Genomic DNA, 25,001 nt, shown 5'->3' with positions numbered 1-25,001 from the left:
CTTCACCCACTGAGCAAGGCCAGGGATCGAACCCATAACCTTATGGTTCCTAGTCAGATTCGTTTCCACTGAGCCACAACGGGAACTCCCAGCCCACGCATTCTTGTTTAAAAGTTTAGTTGGGTTGAGTCAGCATTTATCTGTCACTACATAGAGAGAGGCTGGCCAGACAGGAAAAAGAAACAGGGGGGAAATTTAAAAAGTCCCAGTCACCCAACCGGGCACAGAAAAAATCACAATAGCCCTGGGCTAAACTTAGTCATGCCTTTGGCATTGGCTGAGGAATGCCCTGCTTTGAAGTGCACTGCAGACTCCCTGGTTCCTCCAGATAAAGCTGAGCTGTCAAATGAAAAGGGGAAATGTAACTTGACGCTTTCCTTTTCCCTAGCATGCCTGGTAAATTTTCGGTGGAATCCAGGAAGCTCTGCTCTTGTCACTGAGGCCCGAGTTAGTTATTAACCATGGTTAAGGGTCAGTGCTGGGTGCTCAGTTCACAATGAGCAAGTCCAGGATCCCCCAGACCCAAGTACCTCTGGAAAGGGACCCCAGCTGCAGAGCTCCTGCACACTCAGGGGAAGGGAAGCAGGTCTCAACTCTGAAAGTGCAGAATTGCAGAACTGAAGAAAATGTGCTTCTTTTTCAGAGAAGTGAAACCACAGCCTGAGCTCTCGTAGCTCCAGCCAGGTCTTCAGAGGGTGCGCTCTGGAGTCAGAGCACCGGGTGCAAATCCTGGCTCCCCTCCGTTCTAGCCGCAGAACCTTCAGCAAAGCACTAGACCACTAGACGTCCTGGGTCTCAGTTTCCTCATCATTAACTGAGAATAACAGTGGTGCCTATCTCCAGGAGACTGGAGTGTTCAAGGAGATAAGAACAGTGCCTGGCACATGACAAGACCTCAGCAATAGTAACTCTCATTGGCATCATTAACGGGCAACCTCCTGGTTAGGCAGAAAGACAAAAGAGTGTGTTGGACTCTGAAGTTTAAATTTCCCTGGGAGTTCCTGTCGTGCCGCAGTGGTTAACGAATCCGACTAGGAACCATGAGGTTGCGGGTTCAGTCCCTTGCCTTGCTCAGTGGGTAAGGATCCGGCGTTGCCGTGAGCTGTGGTGTAGGTCGCAGACGCAGCTCGGATCCTGCATTGCTGTGGCTCTGGCGTAGGCCAGCAGCTACAGCTCTGATTAGACCCCTAGCCTGGGAACCTCTATATGCTGAGGGAGCAGCCCTAGAAAAGGCAAATAGACAAAAATAAAAATAAAAAATAAATAAATTTCCAGAAAAAAAAATGAGGAACGAACACATCACAGAGAGGATGCCCAAAACCCGCTTGTTTTGTAGTCAGTTAACTTAGCCTAGTGGCAGATTCTGGAATATTTTTCAAGGTCATGGTTTCTGGGCAAGAATTTAGAGCATTAAATGCACCATTGCCAAGTCCCTCCCTCTGGCCCCCTCTTTCCCTCTGAAAAATACAAGCAGCATCTGGAGCCACACTCCTCCACAGAAGACACTGCCGCAGACTCAACATTCTGCTCCTCGATGCTGGCCTGAGGGCTCCTGCCCACCTAGGGCTCCTTTCCCACCCCGACCCCCAGATGGCAACCTTATTCTAAGGATGAAGGAAGAGCAGCTCTCTGCATCCCAAGACACTGACCGGCTAAGCTTTTGGAGTAGAAACCACCCAGCCCACTCCATCCCCCGCATCGAAAAGCCTGGTATTTATCCATGCATTCAGTGGTTTGCCATGAATGAGGATAAGAACTGATTTCTCCCCCAGTCTGTAAACCTTCTCCCAAGGCCCCCCAGACTGCTTGGTATATATCAAATATATCTCTTACTTCCATAATAGGTAACATATTAATGGTCCATCTTACAAAAAGAATATTTAGAAAACCTACCATTACTCCCTGCATGTTCATCTTGCTGGGACCCCTCCTGTTAAAGAAAGAGGACATTCATGAATTGCAAGAAATTCATGCAGTTAGCAAAATCTAGGCTTGATCAGAAGATAAAATACCTGATTCCCAGCCACATACACAAAAAAAAAGGTCAACAGGAGGTGACCAGAAATGAAACAACTCCCTCCTTCCAAGCAGGAAGGTCCACGAAGACACAGCGGCAAAAGTGTGTGACACAGGCACAAGGATAGGTATTCATTCCAGCACTATTTGGAATAAGAAAAGACTAGAAATAATCCTAATGTGGACCCGAGTGGTCAATGTTCTGATAACGTTGCCCTAATGTTGAAAGAATGATGGGTCCTTGCACGTTGCGGTAGAGAATTCAGAAGACCGTCGCCGCACTCTTCCCCGGGACACACTGTGTCATGAAGGAGGACAAATCAAAAAGCTGATAAAAATGGTAATCTTTTTTTTTTTCTGTCTTTTTGCCATTTCTTGGGCCGCACCCTCGGTATATGGAGGTTCCCAGGTTAGGGGTCTAATCCGAGCTGTAGCCGCCGGCCTACACCAGAGTCACAGCAATGTGGAATCCCAGCCGAATCTGTGATCTGCACTACAACTCATGGCAACACCGGATCCTTAACACACTAAGCAAGGGGAGGGATCGATCCTGCCAACCTCATGGTTCCTAGTCGGATTCATTAACCACTGAGCCACGACGCGAACTCCAAAAGTGGTGATCTTTTAGGGAGGAGAAGCGGGGCAGGGAGGCAATGCAGACTTCCCTCAGTGTCCTCAAGGGCTTTTACCTTGAGTTTTATATCATTAGATACCAAATTGATTCATAGCCTAGGGCCCTTGGGTTTTCTTCATTGTTCTCCCCCATCCACCCACTCCCAGCACCCCCAGCCCTTAGCCTGCAGCTGAAGGGCCCAAAGGGGACTTGACCGAGGTATTCTGGGGAAGGGCTGACCCTGCCCCTGGCTATGTGGTAGGCAACACCGGGACACTTGAGGTGACAGGCAAGTCACCCTCATGTCACTGGAGACGGCTCCCTGCTGGAGCCCACCAGGGTTCCAGCTGCAGAAAAATGACTCCTCCTGGAGCTATGCCAGGCTGCATGGCTTCACTCCCAGGCTGCCTGCAAGAAATGGAATGGTTGCCGAAGGGTGTGGTTCAGCCCTCTTCTCTGAAGTGCTGCTGTTCCCAGCTCTGAGGGTACAAATGCAAAGAAGTTTAGTTTCACTTTCCAAATGATTTCCTGCCTTTTTTTTTTTTTTTTGCCTTTTTAAGTTCCCAGGCTAGGGGTCAAATCAGAGCCATACCCACAGCAATGCTGGATCCAAGCTGCGTCTGAGACCTCAGCTCACAACAACGCCGGATTCTTAACCCGCTGATCAAGGGCAGGGATCCAACCCGAGTCCTCATGGATACTAGCTGGGTTCGCTACTGCTGAGCCATGACGGGAACTCCTTTTTTAAAAAAATTTTTCCCTGCCTTGCTTTTTGCAGGACACATTGCTCTTTTTTTCAGAATCCTAGTCCTTCTGGATGGCATGTGAGGGCCAGGCAGGCTGTTTTCTGGGTTTGCCCAGTTGGTTTTGAAAGCAGTTGAGTTAATTTTCTGGGATTAAGGGGATCATAGGTAGCGCAGCAGGCTCAGCAATTTGTCTTCTCCCTTGTGCTGATAAAATTAGCCGGAAAAGGGCCTAGGAGTAAGTCTTAGGGTCTGTCTGGCTTTCTTTGTCGGAGAATGTTGACACCCTTGTTGACACTCCTAAGTATCTACATCAGAGAGGAATGAATGAATGAATGAATGACCCACTGCCCAGGCCACACATAGTCCTCTTTCCAGTTTTCCAGGGGGCTCCAGGAGGGCTTTAAAAAAGAAGCTTGTTGTTATGTCTCCTCATTAGACAGGCATGCCTGTCTTTAAGAAAAGGCTGGGCCACTCTCAAAAATATCAGATTTGATTTTTAAACAAATTAGGGGATGTTGCTTGAAATACAGGGTTTTTTTGTTTTGGTTTGGTTTTTTGCTTTTTTTTTTTTTTTTTTTTTTTTTTTTAGGGCTGCATCCACAGCATATGGAGGTCCCCAGGCCTGGAGTCGAATCCGAGCTGTAGCTGCTGGCCTGCGCCAGAGCCACAGCAACTTGGGATCTGAGCCACATCTGCAACCTACACCACTGCTCACGGCAACGTCGAATCCTTAACCCACCGAGCAAGGCCAGGGATCAAACCCACGACCTCATGGTTCCTAGTCAGAGTCGTTAACCACTGAGCCATGACAAGAACTCCAACACCCGATCTTAACACCGGAGAGAGGCCAGAGATTGAACCCAGAACCTCATGTTTCCTAGTCAGATTCATTTCCGCTGAGCCACAATGGGAATTCCTGAAATACAGTTTTGATCAAAGAAATCTTCACATAATGAGGAAGTCATTCTGGTGTATACATGAGTTAACCTGAACTTTATGTCAACTAGAACTGCCTGTTTATGGCCTATCAAGCATACATTGTATATCTGCTTTAATTATTAAAGAAAGGGGTGCATTGACCAAAAGTAAAGAATGTCCATACTTAAAAAATGAAGATTAGGGGTTCCCATCGTGGCGCAGTGGTTAACGAATCCGACTAGGAACCATGAGGTTGTGGGTTCGATCCCTGGCCTTGCTCAGTGGGTTAAGGATCCGGCGTTGCTATGAGCTGTGGTGTAGGTCGCAGACGCAGCTCGGATCCCGCGTTGCTGTGGCTCTGGCATAGGCTGGTGGCTACAGCTCCAAATGGACCCCTAGCCTGGGAACCTCCATATGCTGTGGGAGCAGCCTAAGAAATGGCAAAAAGACAAAAAAAAAAAAAGAAGAAGAAGATTAAATGTCTCCCTTCCTGGGACACCCATGCTGCTACTCCTTCAATGATACGATTTCCTTCCCAGGTTCCAAGGCCACATTGACTCACTGTGTATATGCTCATCTGTTTGGGTTTGTGGTTGCTGTTGTTTTGAAACCTCGAAGGAATGTTATCCCTGGATTGTTGGATGATCTTTGTTCTGACAAGACCTAAGACTGTGCTGAAAGCCATGCTTCTCCAGACCAGTTCCTCAAAGTTGTCTAAGAAGACGTCTCCCAGGCTACAGTCCTCAGTTGCGCTCAAACAAAACTCTTGTCTATTCCCATTTTTAGGTTGCTTATTGGTTATTTTCATCAACGGTTTCTTCTCATTAAATGCAATTGTTGGCAGTGCTCTTTTAGATAAGAACATCCTACAGGTGCAGATGAAACATGAGATGATTTACCAAGTGTTAGCTGATCTGTCACTTCATGGAGAGAGGCAGAGTGGCCATGGTAACTTTATTTTATTTTTTTATTTTTTTATTTTTTTGTCTTTTTGCCATTTCTTGGGCCACTCCTGAGGCATATGGAAGTTCCCAGGCTAGGGGTCAAATCGGAGCTGTAGCCACCGGCCTACACCAGAGCCACAGCAACGCGGGATCCGAGCCGCGTCTGCAACCTACACCACAGCTCACGGCAACGCCGGATCGTTAACCCACTGAGCAAGCGCAGGGACCGAACCCGCAACCTCATGGTTCCTAGTCGGATTCGTTAACCACTGCGCCACGACGGGAACTCCCATGATAACTTTAAAGATACCTTCCAACCCTGAGAGTCTATGAGAACATATATATGAAGTCCTGCTTCTGAAAGCCTCCTGCTCCCAGCACCAATACAGTTATTCCCCATCTTCCCCTGGCCTTGACCAGAACCTTTCAAAGGCAGGAAAACAGCGGAGATTAAGGCTGAGTCACACCCCTTAGAAATGACTCAGGTTCTGAATGACAAAGAGGAAAGTCCCGTGTGTGTGTGTGTGTGTGTGTGTGTGTGTGTGTGTGTGTGTGTTTCCCACTTGCAAGTCAGTCTCTGAGCACAAACCTAAGTGAAAAAGTTGGTGAGGGGAGGAATGAAGTGTAGTAGGAAAAATAACTTTTGGGGGAGAAAAGAGGGCTCTTGCTTACAGCAAAATGCTGAGTGTTGACATAAATATGGAGAGAACACTGGAGTTTGAAAATCATTGCTTTTCAACCAACACAATAATACTGAATCAAACAAGAATCATCAATGAATGCTCCATTTAGGGGGGCATTGCTGATGCAGAGTAGACTATTTCCATGGTCTTAAAATGTCTCCCCATCGGCTGATTATTAGCTTCAAAGGAAAAAATAGTAACTAAATAAAATTAACCATATAATGAAGAAGTCAGGCAACCTCTGGATCAAGTAAGCAAAATTAAAATCATGAATGGGAGGCCAATAAACACCCAGTGCCTCCAGATGGGAGACCCTGAGAAAGAGACAGTATCATTGATGTAATATTCTGGCCAGAATATATAGCTTGAATCTATATATTCAAGATTCAGTATGAATCATGGTGGAGGCAATACCACACACACACACACACACACACACACACACACACGCTCACTCAGAGAAAAATTCTATTTTTTATAAAAGGTGGTAGTGGGGCTGACTGTATTCAGCAAAGGTGTCAATATCATAAAAGACGAAGAAACGTTGAGACATGAAAAGACTTAAAAGACCCTAAAGAAATGACAACTAAATACAATATATGATCCCAGATTGAACTATGCACTGGAGGGAAAAAAACTATTAAAAAACGTTACTGGGTCAATAGATAAAATTGAAATATGGATACTGACGTCACGAAACAATTGTACAATTTAACTTTGCCGCATTGATAACGGTACTATAATTCTGTACAAGAATATCCTTATTATTAGGAAATACGTACTGAAGTGTTTAGGGGTAAAAAACTGTGATGTATGCAAGTTACACCTAAAAGTTCAGGAAAGAGCTATATATGTGTGTGTGTAGATGGAAAGAGAGAGAGCACTCAAATGATAAAGCGAAAGGGGTAAAAGTCAACATCAGGTAGGTGAATCCGGGTAAATATTACACAGTGTTCTTTGTATTACCACTCCCATTTTTTCAACTTTTCTGTAAAATTGCATTTATCTCTAAATTTAAGAATTAAAAAAGTATTGGGAGTTCCTGTCATGGCTCGGTGGTTAACGAATCCGACTAGGAACCATGAGGTTGCAGGTTCGATCCCTGCCCTTGCTCAGTGGGTTAAGGATCTGGTGTTGCTGTGAGCTGTGATGTAGGTCACAGACGAGGCTCAGATCCTGTGTTGCTGTGGCTCTGGCGTAGGCTGGCGGCTGCAGCTCCGATTGGACCCCTAGCCTGGGAATCTCCATATGCCACGGGAGGGACTCTAGAAATGGCAAAAAGACAAAAAAAAAAAAAAAAAGATCCGGTGTTGCCATGAGCTGTGGTGTAATGAGCTGTGGTGTAGGTCGCAGACCTGGCTCGAATCCCGAGTGGCTGAGGCTGTGGCAGTGGTGTAGGCCAGCAGCTGTAGCTCTGATTGGACCCCTAGCCTGGGAACCTCCATATGCCACAGGAGCGTCCCTAGAAATGGCAAAAAGACCAAAAAAAAAAAAAGTATAACTGTTAAAATATGACACCAAGAAAATAGTAAAGAATCTATGAAAAAAAAATTAAGAATTAAAAAATAAAACTTCCACAAGCAGCCCGATTAATTAATGAGCAAAGGAGCTGAATAAACATTTCTTCAAAGAAGATAAACAAGGGAGTTTCCGTAGTGGCTCAGTGGTTAACAAATCCGACTAGAAACCATGAGGTTGTGGGTTTGATCCCTGGCCTTGCTCAGTGGGTTAAGGATCCGGTCTTGCCGTGAGCTGTGATGTAGGTTGCAGACAGGCTCAGATCCCACATTGCTATGGCTCTGGCGTAGGCCAGAGGCTACAGCTCGGATTCGACTCCCAGCCTGGAAACCTCCATATGCCACAGGAGCAGCCCTAGAAAAGGCAAAAATGCAAAACAAAAAAAAAGTTAAACAAGGGAGTTCCTGTCATGGCTCAGTGGTTAACAAATCTGACTGGGAACCACGAGGTTGTGGGTTCAATCCCTGGCCTCACTCAGTGGGTTAACAATCTGGCGTTGCCGTGAACCATGGTGTAGGTCACAGACATGGCTTGGATCCGGAGTTGCTGTGGCTCTGGCGTAGACCGGAGGCTGTAGCTCCCATTGGACCCCTAGCCTGGGAACCTCCATATGCCTCGGGTGTGGCCCTGAAAAGACGAAAGACAGAAAAAAAAAAAAGAAAAAAAAAGAAGATAAACAAATGGCCAAGAAGAACAGGAAAAGATGCTCAACATGACTAAAATCATTAGGGAAATGCAAATCGAAACTACAATGAAATACCACCTCACATGCATTAGGCTGGCTAATATCAAAGAACAAAAAAATAGGGAGTTCCCGTTGTAGCTCAGTGGTATCCATGAGGATACGGGTTCGATCCCAGGCCCTGCTCAGTGGGTTAAGGATCCAGCATTGCCGTGAGCTGTGGTGTAGGTCACAGACACTACTGGGATCTTGCATTGCTGTGGCTGTGGCATAGGTCCACAGCTGTAGCTCCAATTTGACCTCTAGCCTGGGAACCTCCATATGCCACAAGTGCATCCCTAAAGGGCAGAAAGAAAGACCGAAAGACCGAAAGAAATACTGAAAGACAGACAGACAGACAGAAGGAAAGAAAGACAGAAAGAAAGACAGAAAGACAGACAGAAAGACAGAAAGAAAGAAAGACAGACAGACAGACAGACAGAAAGAAAGAAAGACAGAAAGAAAGACAGACAGACAGACAGAAAGAAAGAAAGACAGAAAGAAAGACAGACAGACAGACAGACAGACAGACAGAAAGACAGACAGACAGACAGACAGACAGACAGACAGACAGACAGAAAGAAAGAAAGAAAGAAAGAAAGAAAGAAAGAAAGAAAGAAAGAAAGAAAGAAAGAAAATAGTAAGTGTTGTCAAGGATGTGAAGAAACTGGAACACTACTGCATGATTTGTGAAAAGCAAAATGATACAGATGCAATGGAAAACATTATAGTGGTTCCTCAAAAAACAAAATACAAAATTAACCATAAGATTGCTGCTATGGTGTGGGTTTGCTTCCTGGCCTGGGAACTTCCGAATGCTGCAGACATGACCAAAAAAAAAAAAAAAAGAATTTCAAAACAATGACAGCTGAGCATTAAAAAAGCAAATCATGGGGCCTGGGCAACCATACAGATTGTACACCCCCAAAGCCAGCCCTTATAGAATCCCATGATAAGAACAGAACCATTTCAAAGCAACCCAGTGGTGTACTGGAGTCAGCTCAAGTTAGCTCTGAGAGCCAAACATTAAATTTTCAGAATTCTGCAGTCCAGTTAATGTAATGTTGGTAACTTGAAATCAGATGTGGTGGAAGTATTTACACCAAATGCTACAAATCAGGTCCACTCTCTCTCTCTCTGGTAGTGGAGAGGAGCTAGCTGGTGGTTAAACATTTACCAGCACCCAATGAACCTACCTGTAAGCTTCCAAGGAGATGTTTAATGTCCGATGGGGAAAATAGTTCCTCCTTTCCTTGAGGCAATGACTCAGTTTCCTTGGCTGAGGGAGGGGTCACCACCTGGGAGGCTGAGAATAGATTCAGGAACAAAAAAAAAAAATCACTGTCCGACTAGAAGTAAACCAGGACAACCCATCATGAAAAGAAATTATTTTACAGGGACCTAGAGATTTGTAGAGGCATTTGCTTCAAGAGGCCTACATATACACCCAGAAAACAATGGGAATTTATGAAGTATTTTTATTTATTATTAAAGTTTCATTCCTTGTAGTACTACATTTTATTCCTTATTATTATTTTTATTTTTGTAATTTAATTAGTTCCTTAAAATTACTATATGCTTTACTAAATACCATTTCTGAACTTATGGTCCTTAATGTGTCAGCTAATTGCCAAGTAAAGATTACAAAAGCATTACCTCAAGAAATAAAACCAGAGCTCAGAGACTAATAGCAAAAAGAGAAACAAAAAAGGCAAGGAAGGAAGGAGAAAGAAAGGAAAAAAGTGATTTATTGATTAAATAAATGTTTATATGTAACATGTGTTTCTATGGAGCCATTAATGCGGAGGGACTATATGTGTATATGGCAAACATGGGAAAATTCCAGATAGATTACTGGGAAAAAAGCAAGTTATGGACTATGATTATCATAATCTTAGTTAAACATGTATTATATGTATCTATCTACCTATACACATATGCACTTGTCTCTCTATAGAAGAAAAGATACAAAAATAAACTCCAAACAGTGGTTATGTCTGGGGAATGGAATGGCAGGGGAAGAAGAAAGGAGAGATTTTTACCTTCTACAATCTGTATTGCTGTCATCACTGAATTTTTTTTAACTTTATTATCATTCTTAGCCATTTTTAAAAATAAATTTAAACTATTAAAATAAACCCCAAGGCTCAGGAAAACTCAGAACGAGAGCCAAGTGGCCCTTAAAGAGAGCTTGTGTCCTCCTCAGATATAACGAGCTTAGTCTTTGGCTCCCCTCGCTCACAGAAACATCTAAACCCTGCAGACCAACTGCCCATTCGGTCCTTTAGTCAAAGGCTAGAATTAGGCTCAAACTCTCAGAAGAGAGTAGAAAGTCAGCCTCAGAATGTTCAATGACACTTATGATATAATAATAAATATGCACGGGGTCTCGATCCCTTTTCCTGGCACACAGCTCCTAAAACCGTAGAATCTCTGAAGCAATGAGTGTCTTTTTTAGGCTAAAGAGCTGACTTAGGGTGGGGGGCAGCTCCTGGACAGCCACGGGTGGGGGGCTGGTTGCCAGGGGACCCAACTTTCAGTCCTCCTCCCAGAACTCTGGAAAGGGGCGGGGCCAGGAGGTTGAATTCATCTTAATGGTCAGTGATTTAATCAATTGTGCCTATTTAACAAATAAAAAAACCCTAATGGAAGGGATTCGAGAGCTTCTGGGTGGGTGAGCAAATGGAGGTGCTGGGAGGGTGACCTGCCTGGAGGAGGCATGGCTCCTTCCCCAGGCGGTGCCTGATGCATCTTTCCACAGGGCTGTTCCTGAGTTGTATCCTGTTATAATAAACCCGTCTATAATAGTTTTATATATTTTATATATACTGTACATCATCTTATAATTATATAAGGTATAATGTACAATATATGATTATATATAACATTAATATTTTTATAATAAACCAGTCGTGTCCTTTTATAATAAACCAATGACCCAAAGTAAATGCTTTTCCTAAGTTCTGTGAGCTGTTCTAGCAAATTATCAAAGCTGAGGTGGGCAGCCTGAGAACCCCTGGTTTGCAGCCACGTTGAGCCGAAGCTGTGGGGAATCCGGGGATTATGACTGGCTTCTGAAATGGGGGTGGGGGCAGTCTTGGGGGACAGAGCCCTTAACCTGCAGCAACTGCAAGAACTCTGGTGTGTGGCAGAACCGAATTAAAACATAGGACACCCAGCTGTGTCCACAGAGAGCTGGAGAATTGCTTGGGGTGGAAATACTCACATCTGGGGTCAGAAGGGTTCCAGAAGGGTTGGTGGGGGTAGCGATAAAGGAAAATAAAAGTTTTTTCTTTCAACGGCCGAAAGAGATTACACCGCATATAGCGTACAGAAAAAAAAATCAAAAGTAGAATTCCTCTTCTGATATAAAGCTCAGTTTGCAAGATTCACTGAAGCGAGTGTAAGCATTTGCTACATAGAGAATTTTCTCCAGAGTTCAAATATTCAAAATAATCTGCCCAACTGACCTATGCTCACTTTGTGTGGAGGATTACGTTACAGCAAAATGATAATGTAATCAGGAAGAAAAAAAAAATCTCAATGTTCAGAGTTCAGGTTGGGGTTTCAAAATATACTTTCCATATTTCCTGCTTTTTATTTCTCACTTGATCCATAGAAGAGCTGTTTTCATTCTTCATAACTTTTACCTAAGCTATCTGTACGTTATGCTTGGGTTATTGTTTGACATTTTATCAAATTAACAGCAGTCTATTTTTGCTCCTCGACATGTTTTGTGTTAACAGTATTCTTAGAGAGAAGCTTCCTTTTTGGCTAGTTGCGTTTTCAACCAGATAAATGTGCACATTACACTGCGTCTCTGAACTAAAATATGGGTGTGGCATAAAAGCTTCATGAACACATCCAGGAGTGTCTGCTTTTAGCTCGTTTAAGGGTGACGACATGGACTCAAAAACACCAATATTTATCAGCATATGGCCACATGCAGAGGCAGCCAAGTTTTAGGTCTGTTGTGTATGGCTTTTATATAATACCACAGCACCACCACACTTACAGGACAGACTAAAAGCAAAACCAGAAAGAAAATTCTTCTCTAAGAGTAATTTCTGAGAGTATGAGTGTTTTTACGACTTTCCTCTCACAGCAATGTGTATTGAAGGTTGACTCTGTGCTAGACAGACATTTTACAGGAATTACCTCATTCAACCCTCAAAAAATTATGAAATAGATACTATTATTATCTCCACTTGACGGATGGGAAAAGTGAGACATAGAACAGCTGAGGAAAGGGCCATGGGACCATTAGTAAGTGGAGTCCTAGGCAATCTGACTTCATGGACCCCACAGACCCCACTCTTCATCCCCACACCATCCTGCCTCCTTCTTTTTTATGTTATCGCCTGCAAAACAATTTCTTTCACTCTCACGTTCATATAAGAATCAGAAGACATGTGTCTCAAACCACTTCTCCCCACCCACCCCAGCATATAAGCTCCAAGAGGGTAGGAGCTCTGCTCTATACCTTGCTGTATCTCCAACCTCTAAAATTATGCCTGGTACAAAGCATGCATTCGATAAACATGCGTGGAATGAAAAATCGGGGAGATTTTGGGTTTTCCCAAGAGAATATTCTCCGACTGATGAGCAAACATCATACACAGCCAACTGGTTTAAGAATCCCCACAGGCTGATGCAAGCAAGCAAGCCAAGCTAGTTACCTTTCTCTCTTTTATATTTTTCTATCTTTCTCATAAGGTTAGGTGCAATTTTTTTGCAGACATCCTCCAGTAACGTCAGATTATCTTCACCTATTTGATCTTGTTTCTCCAGATATGACAGCAAACTTAGAGAGGTCTGTAAGAGAATCAATGAAGTCACATTTCCTTGCCTCCTGATTATCCATTCGTTAAGAAACATTACCTGTGTGGCCACTAGGCACCAGGTTTTGCATAAAGTGGAGCGTCTATCCAAGAGGACATCAATGGTATGGAGGAAGAGGCATTACCAAGTAAATCTCTATACAGTCTATATTAATACCAGATGCCAAATACACGTAACTCACTAACTACCAGGAGGTGCTTGCCGTGTATTAAAGCCCAATGAGGGAGTTCCCGTCATGGCTCAGTGGTTAACGAATCCGACTAGGAACCCTGAGATTGCAGGTTCGATCCCTGGCCTCGCTCAGTGGATTAAGGATCCGGCATTGCCGTGAGCTATGGTGTAGGTTGCAGACACGGCTCGGATCCTGCATTGCTGTGGCTCTGGCATAGGCCGGCAGCTACAGCTCTGATTAGACCCCTAGCCTGGGAACCTCCATATGCCGCAGGTGCGGCCCCAGAAAAAGACAAAAATAAAAATAAAAAATAAAACCCGGAGTTCCCGTCATGGCGCAGTGGTTGACGAACCCGTCTAGAAACCATCAGGTTACGGGTTCGATCCCTGGCCTTGCTCAGTGGGTTAAGGATCCGGCGTTGCCGTGAGCTATGGTGTAGGTTGCAGACGCGGCTCGGATCCCGCGTTGCTGTGGCTCTGGTGTAGGCTGGTGGCTACAGCTCCAATTCAACCCCTAGCCTGGGAAACTCCATATGCCACGAGAGAGGCCCAAGAAAATGGCAAAAAGACAGAAAAAAAAATAAAAATAAAAAATAAAACCCAATGAGGTAGACATTATGATAATCCCCATTTTGAAGATACAATAACTAGGCACAGAGAAGTTCCGCAACTTGTCCAGGGCCAATACGTGACAGAGCTGGTATTTATTTGAACACTGGCAGACTGATGCCAAAGTCCATCTCATTAACCATTGAGCACACTGCCTCTCATTCCCAGCCATAAATGAGAGGCTGGCAGCAAAACAGGGTCACCAAAGAAATGAGAAGAGAAACGTTTCGAGAGAATTTTGTATTCGGCATTTTAAAATTAAAAATATTACTCAAGCACTCCTGGGGAAAATTGCAAAAGGGCTAGGATTATTTTAATTTTGAAGTACAAATGGTGTGGAAGGCACCACAATCTTTTCAGCAATAAGGGCTTCTTGATTGATATATTAATCCAGTTATGAAAAGCATATGGGAGTTCCCGTCGTGGCGCAGTGGTTAACGAATCCGACTAGGAACCATGAGGTTGCAGGTTCGGTCCCTGCCCTTGCTCAGTGGGTTAACGATCTGGCGTTGCCGTGAGCTGTGGTGTAGGTTGCAGACGCGGCTCGGATCCCACGTTGCTGTGGCTCTGGCGTAGGCCGGTGGCTACAGCTCTGATTTGACCCCTAGCCTGGGAACCTCCATATGCCGCTGGAGCGGCCCAAGAAAAGGCAAAAAGACAAAAAAAAAAAGCATATGAATAACACTGGGTTAGAGCCCACAGCAAAGAATCAGAAATCGAACATCTGAACACAATCGAACTGCACATGCAGTAAATATCAGCAGGGTGGGAACAAGAGGCAGGAGCACATTGAGTGGTTGAAAGGGACAGGAATATTAAGGAATATTGAGAAGGAGGCCGGAGGACAAACTCTGAGTGAAAGCCAGGTCACAGCTGGAACAGTAGGCTGGTATCAGACCATCAAGGAACACCAAAGGGCTTGGGCAAGTGTCCCATGGATGAAGGGGTGCCAGGAGGAATTTTTAAGGAAAACAATGACATGAACAGATTTGGGGTGTTTTTGTTTTTGTTTTTAGGGCTGCACCTGAGGGATATGGACATTTCCAGGCTAGGGGTTGAATCAGAGCTGCAGCTCCTCGCCTACACCACAGCCACAGCCACGCCAGATCCAAGCCATGTCTGCGTCCTACACCACAATGCCAGATCCTTAACCCACGGAGTGGGCTTAGGGATCGAACCCACATCCTCGTGGGATACTAGTTGGGTTCTTAACCTGCTAAGCCACCATGGGAACTCCAGATTTCGTTTTTAAATAGAAGTCTTGGAGATAGGCTGGAGGAGGAAATGTACAAGAGAGAAAATGCTGACAGGCAGATTAAATGGTCTGGTTAAGAGATCATCAAGACCTGGTCCAAGGAGTTCCCATTGTGGCACAGTGGTTAACGAATCTGACTGGGAACCATGAGGTTGCAGGTTCAATCCCTGGCCTTGCTCAGTGGGTTAAGGATCCAGCGTTGCCGTGAGCTGTGGTGTGGGTCACAGACTCGGCTCGGATCCTGCGCTGCTGTGGCTCTGGCATAGGCTGGCGGCTACAGCTCCAATTGGACCCCTAGCCTGGGAACCTCCACATGCCCCAGGTGTGGCCCTAGAAAAGGCAAAAAGACAAAAAAAAAAAATGACCTGGTCCAAAGCTAGCAGTGGAGGCACTGGGTTTGGAGAGACCTTTCTGAAGTATATATCAGTGAGTTTGGAGATCAGTTGGAAGTGAGAGAAGAAATAAAGAATCCAAGATGACTTCAAAGGGTGATACCACCGCTTTCTTCTTCATCATTCACCTGTTCCATAGAGCAAGCTTCACACAAGCTGCACATGGAAGGTGATACTTGATTTGTATCTTGAAGGATGACTAGGCTTTCCTTGCCATCATGGAAAGGGATATTCCAAGCAAAGAAAATCATATGGGGAAAACAAGAAACTAAAAATCTGGTTATGTTGAGGCTCATGGTGGCTCCAGCAAGAATAGTTTTGTGGGAGTGGTGGAGCCTGAAGCCGTCTTGGAATGCACTGGAATGTGACTAAAAGTAGAAGCAGTGGAGAGAGTGTGTGTAGTTGATTCTTTCAAGAAGTTTGGTGGTAAAGGGAAAGAAAATAGAGCAGTGACAGAAGGATGAGGAAGGGCTAATGGGTGTGTGTGCGTGCGCGTGTGTGTTTTCAAACAAGGCACTCAAAATACCAACAACCAAGGGAAAGGCTACGGTGACAAAATCATAACTGAGTTCTGTCCTAACCTGATCCAAAGAGAGATAATAAATTTTTTCAAGACACCCTGGAGATAGGAAGGAGAACCAAAAAGGCAAAGCCATGTATGTGTCCTCCCCTGTAGCCCCAGCACGTCAGCAACCTGCTCAGAAAATAAAGCAGAAGGGAGGAGGGCATAAAGGAGAATTCACCTGGAGCCGACCAGCCAGGTACAGAGGTCAGAGGGAATCCCCCCAACAAGGCTCTACTGTAGGTGATGTGCAAATGAGCTCTGCTGAACCTCAAAAGAGAAAGTCCTATCCTGACAGCATCCTACCAGGAGGAAGAAAAGGAGCTAAGACATGATTCCAGAAGCAATGATGGCAATTCATTATACTTTGTAAAAAGTGTATTAGACATTGAGTAAATGACACCCTAACACACACACACACACACACACACACACACACACACAATTTAAATGGAGTCTGCATATTACTCTAGTTTAGGAACCCCACCCTGTCAAATACGAGCAGGTAGTTCTCTTTTGTTCTGCTTCTTTGCTAAAAAGCTAGTAGATTGGGGTGTGGTTTCCTTTACGTGCAACATTCTATATTGATGGCTATACTGAGAACGGATATCCTGACAGCTGGCTGGGTCTCTCAGGATGTGTGAAAGCAGCTATGCCTGCTCCAAAATTGCGTGAAAGCTTTCGCAGAGGAAACAGAACACCCTGTAAAGGCCATTTCTGTCCATCTAGAGACACCATATGCATCTAGAGCCCTTCCTTTTCGGCTGAGGGGTGTTCAGACCCTCCTCCACTGCCTGGTAAAGATAAAGTCTCTTGCACTTGTAACTGCAGAAAATGCAGACCCAGTAAGCCCTGGTACAGAAATGCCTCTGGGTTACTTAGAGTTTCTCCTCGATGCATGTTAGAAGGCTGGCCCAATAGAGATCACCCTGGTTTATCTGAGGAGTATAACTCAGCCACAATTCTGACGCGAAGAGTTCAGTCTCCTTCAAAATAAAGCTGAGATCATTTGGCATCCAATAAGGAAGTGCAGGTTTCATGAATTTGACCAGGTCATTCCACAGTTTATGGCACAACTAAATGCAATAATTTCTCATTTATTATTATACAGAGTGAGAAAACCATAAATCTCTTTGGTCACTTGTGCACGGGCCTTTGATGATTTAAAAGCTAACTTAGCAGCAGAGAGAAATGTTTGAAATGCTCTTGTCCGGAGTTCCCGTCGTGGCACAGTGGTTAACGAATCTGACTAGGAACCATGAGGTTGCAGGTTCGATCCCTGGCCTTGCTCAGTGGGTTAAGGATCCCGTGTTGCAGTGAGCTGTGGTGTAGGTCGCAGATGCAGCTCGGATCCCGCATTGCTATGGCTCTGGTGTAGGCCGGTGGCTACAGCTCCAATTCAACCCCTAACCTGGGAACCTCCATATGCCATGGGAGCGGCCTTAGAAAAGGCAAAAAGACAAAAAAAAAAAAAGAAAGAAAGAAAGAAATGCTCTTGACTGTGAAAATATTTCTGTAGCCACTGGTGCCTTTAAGCAGAGGTCCAGGATCTGCAGAAAGGCCCAGAGGAAGAAGTACATTCCCCAGCTTTTCTTATTGGGAAATCAAGGCTGGGTGTTGAGATAGCATATGCCGTAGTCATCCCCCAGCTCACTGTGGGGTGTAAGGACTTCTGTCCCTGATAATAGGTGTAAAAGTAGAAAGTGATCTCATTGTATTTATAAACCCAGAGACTGGAAAAATTACAAGAGGATGCCCAGGAGTTCCTGTCATGGCTCAGTGGCTAACCAATCTGACTAGGAACCATGCCAGTCAGGTTTGTTTCCACTGAGCCATGACAGGAACTCCCTAGAGAACTTTTAAAACTACAAGAATTCCTCTGATGTTGAGAAGGAAAAATGCCTTAAAGGTCATTTGAGTCACTTAACTGTCACTTTGCACCAATGTGAACTTGAGATTGCATCACCCCATTCACTCATGTTTCCGTTCAGAACACCATTTCATAATTCTGCAAGGTCCTGGGACTATAATGATGAGTAAGACTCAGTGTCCACTCTCAAGGGTCCCACAGTCAAGCTTTGGGATTAAGGAGCCTGGAGAGATAACCAATGGAAAGCTGCAAGAGGCTAAAATCCCTGAGGGCTCTGAAAAGGGGGGGAAAAAGGACTCAAAGACTGTAGCCAAAACAGAGAATTAACCTATAGGTCTGACACCAGGAAACATGTTTAAATGACCAAACATGGTCCTCATTTGACTACTGCATATAAAACAGCATATAAAACTCCTGAGCGATTTTTCTTAAAAAAAATATATATCAGTATCATATCCCGTTGTGGCTCAGTGGTTAACGAATCCGACTAGGAACCATGAGGTTGTGGGTTCGATCCCTGGCCTCGCTCAGTGGGTTAGGGATCCGGTGTAGGTTACAGACGTGGCTCGGATCTCCAAGTTGCTGTGGCTCTGGCATAGGCCGGTGGCTACAGCTCCAATTGGACCCCTAGCCTGGGAACCTCCATATGCCTAGGGTGTGGCCCTAGAAAAGTCCCCCCAAAAATATATATATATCAGTATCAATAATATCAGTGTCAATAATATCAGTATCAATAATATCAGTTGGTCTGGGAGGGCCACACAGGTAGGCTCTTTGCATTGGTGACATGCTCATCCCTCAGGTGGAAGAGGGAGTCCATCATTGTTCACTTAGTGCTACTTTTTTTTTTTAGGGCCACACCCGAGGCATCTAGAAGTCCCAGGTTAGGGGTCGAATCAGCTACAGCTGCTGGGTTATGCCACAGCCACAGCAACACCAGACCTGAGCTGCATCTGCAACCTACACCACAGCTCATGGCAACACCAGATCCTTAACCCAATGAGCAAAGCCAAGGATCAAACCCACATCCTCATGGGTCCTAGTCAGGTTTGTTAACCGCTGAACCATGAAGGGAACTCCTTAGTGCTACATTTTATAACTTCTACACACATTACCTGTCTTTTTTGGTATATCAAACAGTATATAACTTAAAATCTAATAAAAATAGTGGTTGATAATAAAATTGGAGTAATGTTATAGAGTAAAACTTGAAAATTGGCCCCTTCCCAAATTAACTAACTTGCTTGTCACAAGCTGTTATGAGAAGCAAAAGAAAAAAATATAAGGTTTTGCAGCCTGGAAGAAAGCAACTTTCCTGCCCTTAAATACGACCGGTCTAGCAAGGATATCAGCAGGTGGCACTATATTAATATTAAAAGCATTACTGTTAGTTCCAAGTACCTGTGTAGCCCTTTACAAAGCACAGCCTCAGACATTTGCCTCATTTGATTTTCACAGAAACACGGGAGACACCGCAAAGTCCACTGAAGAGGACACGGCTCCCTCAGAAACCTTGATGATAGAGGTGATGAATGGCTGATTCCCATTCCGTCATCATCTACTACCTCCTCATTTCTTTCTCGTGCCCTACATATTTCTATACCGTGAAACACAGCGAATACCAAGAGCAGTTAGTCATTTACTGCATGGTAACTATGTGCAAGACACAGGCCCTGCTAATAGTTTATGTCCGTTATTTCATTTCATCCTCTTAAGAGTCCTGGAAGGAAGTAGTATAATTGCTTATAAAATGACGTATTAGAAAAATGGAGACTCAGAAGGGTTTGATCACTTGTTCCACATCTGGAGTCCAGTTGCCGAAACAGGACTGGACTCCAGGCTCACCAAAAGTCAATGATCCTTTTTAAAAAAAATAAATAAATAAAGTTCTTTTGTATATTTTTTAAAAGTAGATTCCACAGATAAGTGCTATCACGTGATATGTGTCTTTCTCTGTCTGACTTCACGGAGTATGATAATCTCTAGGTCCTAAAACAGATACAAACGCACAGATTTCGAAATCAAACTTGGAGTTACCAAAATCGAAACTTTGGTGGGGAGGGATACACTGGGAGGATGGGATTCACACACACACACACACACACACTACTATACAGAAAAGAGAAAACTAACAAGGACCCACTGCAGAGCAGAGAGAGGGCTACTCAATGTTCGGTAAAATCCTATATGGGAAAAAAGAATGGATATACCTATATATATATATAAATGATTCACTTTGCTGTACACCTGAAACTAATACACTGTAAATATACGATACGCCAACAAAACTTTTTTTTCAAGGCAATGCTCTTAACCCTTTGATGATCATGTCGCCCGCAAAAAACAAGCCCTCCTGAAAACTTTTTCCCATGTCTTCCCAAACACCGATCCTGGCAATGCTCACAAAGACCCCATCCACTCACCATCTGGACTCTAGGAATGGACTCCCTCAGAAGGAAGGTCATCCCCTTTAAGTTGTCGGAGCTGATGTCTTCTGACAGTTCATAGAGCAGGTTTCTAAGACACACACCCAAGAGACAAATTAAAGTCTGGCACTTGCAGAGGACAGGCAGTAAATTGAGGGATTTTAACAAACATTATCTCTCGGAGTTCCCGTTGTGGCTCAGTGGTTAATGAATCTGACTAGGAACCATGAGGTTTCGGGTTCGATCCCTGCCCTTGCTCAGTGGGTTAAGGATCCGGCGTTGCCGTGAGCTGTGGTGTACGTTGCAGACGCGGCTCAGATCCCGTGTTGCTGTGGCTGTGGTGTAGGCTGGCAGCTATAGCTCCGATTCGACCCCTAGCCTAGGGAGCGGGCCAAGAAATGGCAAAAAGACAAAAAAAAAAATTTATCTCTCTTTTGACTGATCACAACCCTGTGAGGAGGCAATTATTTACCTTATTGTATAAATTCATCAGTGAAAACTTTGAGGTGCAAAGTGACCTATTAAATTATGATGGTGAGAAGTAGGGGCAGGGCTCCTGCTGCCAAGTCCAGGGCTGTTTCATGTCACACCAGGAGAGTGTAAACCATGGCTTTGTCATGCCCACTCATCTCCCACGTCCATCCCAGAACCAGGCTCACTTTATACCCAGTGAGGACTCGAAGCCAGTGATTATATACGCCACTCCTGAAAAAGAAAATAACTACCCCAATTCCTAGAGAGTCATATAACCAACAACCAGGAAAACTAAAAATTTCATTCACATACCAACACCCCTGCAGGCCAGAGGCCATTCCACCGCTATTTAACCAGAAGGTGGAAATAATGATCTCCGGAATTCCCTCCCTGACCCAGGGGTAGCTCAGGTTCTAGGAGCCAGTTTGAGCATTAAGGCCTGAAGGATTCCAGGCCCAAAAAATAACACTTCCAAGGCCCCTCCTTGTGAGGTTGTCTGATGCAGATACTATGTCAGCGGACAATTTAAAACAGTGCTGTCTGAGGTCTGCTGTCTCTATTTTACCTCTCTGGGTTTCACCCCAAAATGTAACTGGACAGGGTATAAAGGACGTCCCTCCCTACCCTACAGACACAGCTCCTTTTTTATTTGGCTACTTTGGCTCCAAGTATGCATTGCTCTCTTCTCAGATGGCTGGGGAGAGGCAAACAGAAAAGTGACTCACAGGAGGAAGGATAGCCTGAGAGCCTGCAGGCTGCCGCAGAGGAAGGGGTGGGCCTGCCTGCCCGGGACGGGGGTGGGGGTGGGGAAGGGGGGATGCTCCCCCCTCAGTGAGAAGTAAAACAAAGGAAAGGCATCCCCAGGCCCAAAGGGTTTTAAAGCTTTGCTAACCTCCTGGCCTCCCTTCTCATTAGCCCCTGAGCTAGAATCCACCATCCAAGGAAGTAGATAAGGAAAAAGAAATCTTAAAAATTAATTCCTTTTTTTTTTTTTTTTTTTATAGGGCCATACCTACTGCATATGTTAGGTCTCCCAGGCTAGGGGTCAAATTGGAGCTGTAGCTGGCAGCCTACACCACAGCCACAGAAACACCAGATCCGAGCCGCATCTGTGACTGTGGCGACACTGGATCCTTAACCCACTGAGAGAGGCCAGGGATCGAACCCGAAACCTCATGGTTCCTAGTCGGATTTGTTTCCGCTGCACCATGATGGGAACTCCCACAGCCTCCTTTTAAAAGCCCAGCGGCCCGGCAGTGTTGATCACCTGAACAGGGAGACCTTCCGGCGGGTGGGCAGCAAGCTTGCCACCTGCTCCTTGGTGTAGTTGAGGTGCCTGAGCAGGGAATTCTGCTTGATGGTGTACAGAAGCTCCGCTAGGAAGAAAGTGTCTTCTTCACTCAGCAGCTCCTCTGTCATCAGCTGATCAAAAATATCCACGGCCAAGTTGGACCTCTCCAGGCTCCTGGAGGAGATGTGGTCTCGGCAGAGAAACTTCAAGCGCTCCACATCTTGATCTCCAAGGTTCGAATCTATAATCAGAAGCTTCCCTCGAAAGCCCATTTGATAGTAATCATCTGAACTCAGACTTTGGCCTTGCGCTGTCATGGCCGGCCTGAGACAGCAGGTGGGGGCCGTGGGTTAGAGACTAAGGAGACGGGGCACCCCAACGTCCCAGGCCCTTCCTCCGTCCTGGTCGCCTCTGTTCCAGGCCTTAGACTTTTCTAGAAGTGCTGAAAAATGAAAATCACTGCGAGGTCATTTCAAAAACCTCTAGTCCAGAAAACTTGACCCCAACCCTGGCCTGTAGGTGGTCTGAAAGAGAGCTTTTACTGGAACTCAAGTGACCCTGAGTTCTCCCAAATCAAAATGTCCTGAGTGGAAAGTAGTCACAAGAAAGGGAGCTCTTAATTCATTCCCACCCACCTGCAGAAAGAGCAGTGTTACGTTTGAGAAACAAAGTAATCTGGAGGGGTTTACTTCCAGAAATGTCTACCAACCCAAGGCCAACAGGATAACATTACCACCATAACAGGGCAAGGCTTTACTGATTTCACAGAAAGAAAAGCTAGAATCCTAGACCCTAGAAAGAGTGAGTGGTTTCAGACAACAGACTAGGCAGGAAGTCACAAATTAACCCGCCTGACCGGTTCATAAACTTATGGTCTTTCTACATGAAATTTCATTCTAATCAGAGGAACAATAAATCGCAAAAAAAAAAAAAAAAAAAAATTCAGTGTAATTATTCATTTTTTGAGGACTTGAAGTGTATGTTCTCTGTACAAGACTAGGCTATTTAGAAATAAGAAATTACTCTCTAAAGGAAGGAGAACATAGCAAAGACAAAAACAGGAGTTCCCACTGTGGTGCAGCGGAAACGAATCTAACTCATATCCATGAGGACTTAGGTTCAATCCCTGGTCTCGATCAGTGGGTTAAGGATCTGGCATTGCCTTGAGCTATGGTGTAGGTCACAGAAGCGGCTTAGATCCTGTGTTGCTTCGGCTGTGGTGTAGGCTGACAGCTACAGCTCCGATTCCATCCCGAGCCTGAGAACCTCCATATGCTGTGGGTGCGGCCCTAAAAAGAAAAAAAAAAAAAACCCAAAAAACAAACACCCCCCCCCAAACATCAATAACAAAGAGTGGTTATATGAAAGTGGTATAATTACAGATAATATAAATTTTCTTCCGGGCTCCTGTCTGTTTCTCAAATTTTACGCAATTATTTCGCTATTACTTTAATTGTTAGAAAAAGAACCCCCCCCCATGTCATTTTTAATGTGATCATCCATGGGGTCTTCCTTGCTAATAGCTCTGTCATACTAGAAACCAAATGACTGGATTCTTGGAGACATCTTATTCTACGAGACATCTTAATCTAACATGGTACATTTGTCTCGCAGTTTCCTAAAGATTCTGATCTTTAGCTTTGGTGAGTCTACCCGACTTTGTCTCCATTTATAGACTAGCATATTTCTACCAGAAAAGGGCTATGTTGGAGCCTTCCTGGGGATTTTAAAACTTTCTTTTTTCCTGGGTTGGCTAATAAATCCAGACAAAGCAGTGCCGTTGCTGGCAAGCGTGAGTTTTTCCAAGTTTCCGAGACACATAGAGAGGGCAAAGCCTGGAGTTTAAGACCCCAGCAAGAAAAAGGTATTAATCACATACCTTCAGATCAAATTCCACTGATCTTCTGGAGGTTAAAGTTCTCAGGGAAATTTCCTGGAAACACACCTTGAAAACAATTATAATCCTCTGCGTCCTCCACGTTCCAAGGAAGCTCCCATTTGTTCAGGAAGGGAACTCAACTTGGTGCAGCCCAGGCAAGTGAAACTGTCTCTGAGTTTCGGTAACTTATACTTAGCTCCTGCTGACATCATCTTTCAATCACTCTTCTTGCCTCCTTGCCTCCTCCCCTTTCGTGGGGTTAGGATAATGCTGACAAACGGCGCCTCCTAGAGGCAGATGCAAGACCAACAGATGAATCGGAGGAAATGCACGTTCCAGGAGGAAATGCACGTTGCAGGAGGAAATGGAGGAAGTGCACGTTCCAGGAGGAATCGGAGGTGCATTTCCAGGACGGGAACTCCCCAAACTAACCTTTAAAATGAAACTCAAAAAGCTCATGAAACAGTAGTCAGCCATCTTAACCCTTTCTCAAATAAGTCTACGTGCGAATAAACAAACAAATTTAAGGCAAAAAAAAAAAAATAGAATAAGGCAAAAATAAAAAGGAGGGGAACTAGACCTAAAAGCCCATTTGGAAGTATTTGCAAGGAACTCAGTTACCAGTAGACGAAACTGGGGAAGGCTCTGCCCTCCTCGCACATTCAACCCGGCAGAAAAAGATTTTACATTGAATAACAAGACACTATATGGAAGTTCCCATTGTGGCTTAGTGGTAACGAGCCTGACTAGTCCATGAGGAGGCAAGTTTGATCCCTGGCCTCTATCAGTGGGTTAAATGATCCAGCGTTGCCATGAGCTATGGTGTACGTCACAGACGTGGCTCAGATCTGGTGCTGCTGTGGCAGCGGGATAGGCCGGTGCTGTAGCTCCAATTGGACCCCTAGCCCGGGAACCTCCATATGCCGCAGGTGGGGCCCTAAAAAGCCATTACATAAATAAACTATATAATAAAAGCAACAACTAACACTTGTATCCCAACTACCATATGCCAGGTAATATTGACTCATTTAAATCATCCCAACAACCCTCTAAAATAAATACTATAAAAAA

At 44.7% G+C, this 25,001-nt stretch overlaps 1 protein-coding gene across 2 annotated transcripts in view; it reads right to left on the bottom strand.

The window, feature by feature from the left end:
* The window catches only part of CASP10 (caspase 10), a 31,878-nt gene extending 7,788 nt beyond the window's left edge, over window positions 1-24,090 (bottom strand). Inside the window, exons 1-6 of one of the 2 annotated variants that reach the window (XM_047773224.1) lie at window positions 23,931-24,090; window positions 22,028-22,493; window positions 20,284-20,377; window positions 12,839-12,974; window positions 9,356-9,465; window positions 1,894-1,930 (exon numbers count right to left, since the gene is read on the bottom strand). In XM_047773224.1, coding sequence (XP_047629180.1) covers window positions 1,894-1,930; window positions 9,356-9,465; window positions 12,839-12,974; window positions 20,284-20,377; window positions 22,028-22,368 — 718 coding nt within the window. In that variant the 5' untranslated portion in view covers window positions 22,369-22,493; window positions 23,931-24,090. Of the gene's footprint in view, window positions 1-1,893; window positions 1,931-9,355; window positions 9,466-12,838; window positions 12,975-20,283; window positions 20,378-22,027; window positions 22,961-23,930 lie in introns of those variants that run through there. The other variant, XM_047773225.1, reaches the window with a different exon arrangement.
* Between the last annotated feature and the right edge of the window lie 911 nt (window positions 24,091-25,001).

This window comes from Phacochoerus africanus, chromosome 3 (assembly GCF_016906955.1).
Source record: "Phacochoerus africanus isolate WHEZ1 chromosome 3, ROS_Pafr_v1, whole genome shotgun sequence".
NCBI lineage: Eukaryota > Metazoa > Chordata > Mammalia > Artiodactyla > Suidae > Phacochoerus > Phacochoerus africanus.
Note: the sequence above shows the minus strand (reverse complement) of the source record. Positions and strands in the feature narration are given on the sequence as shown.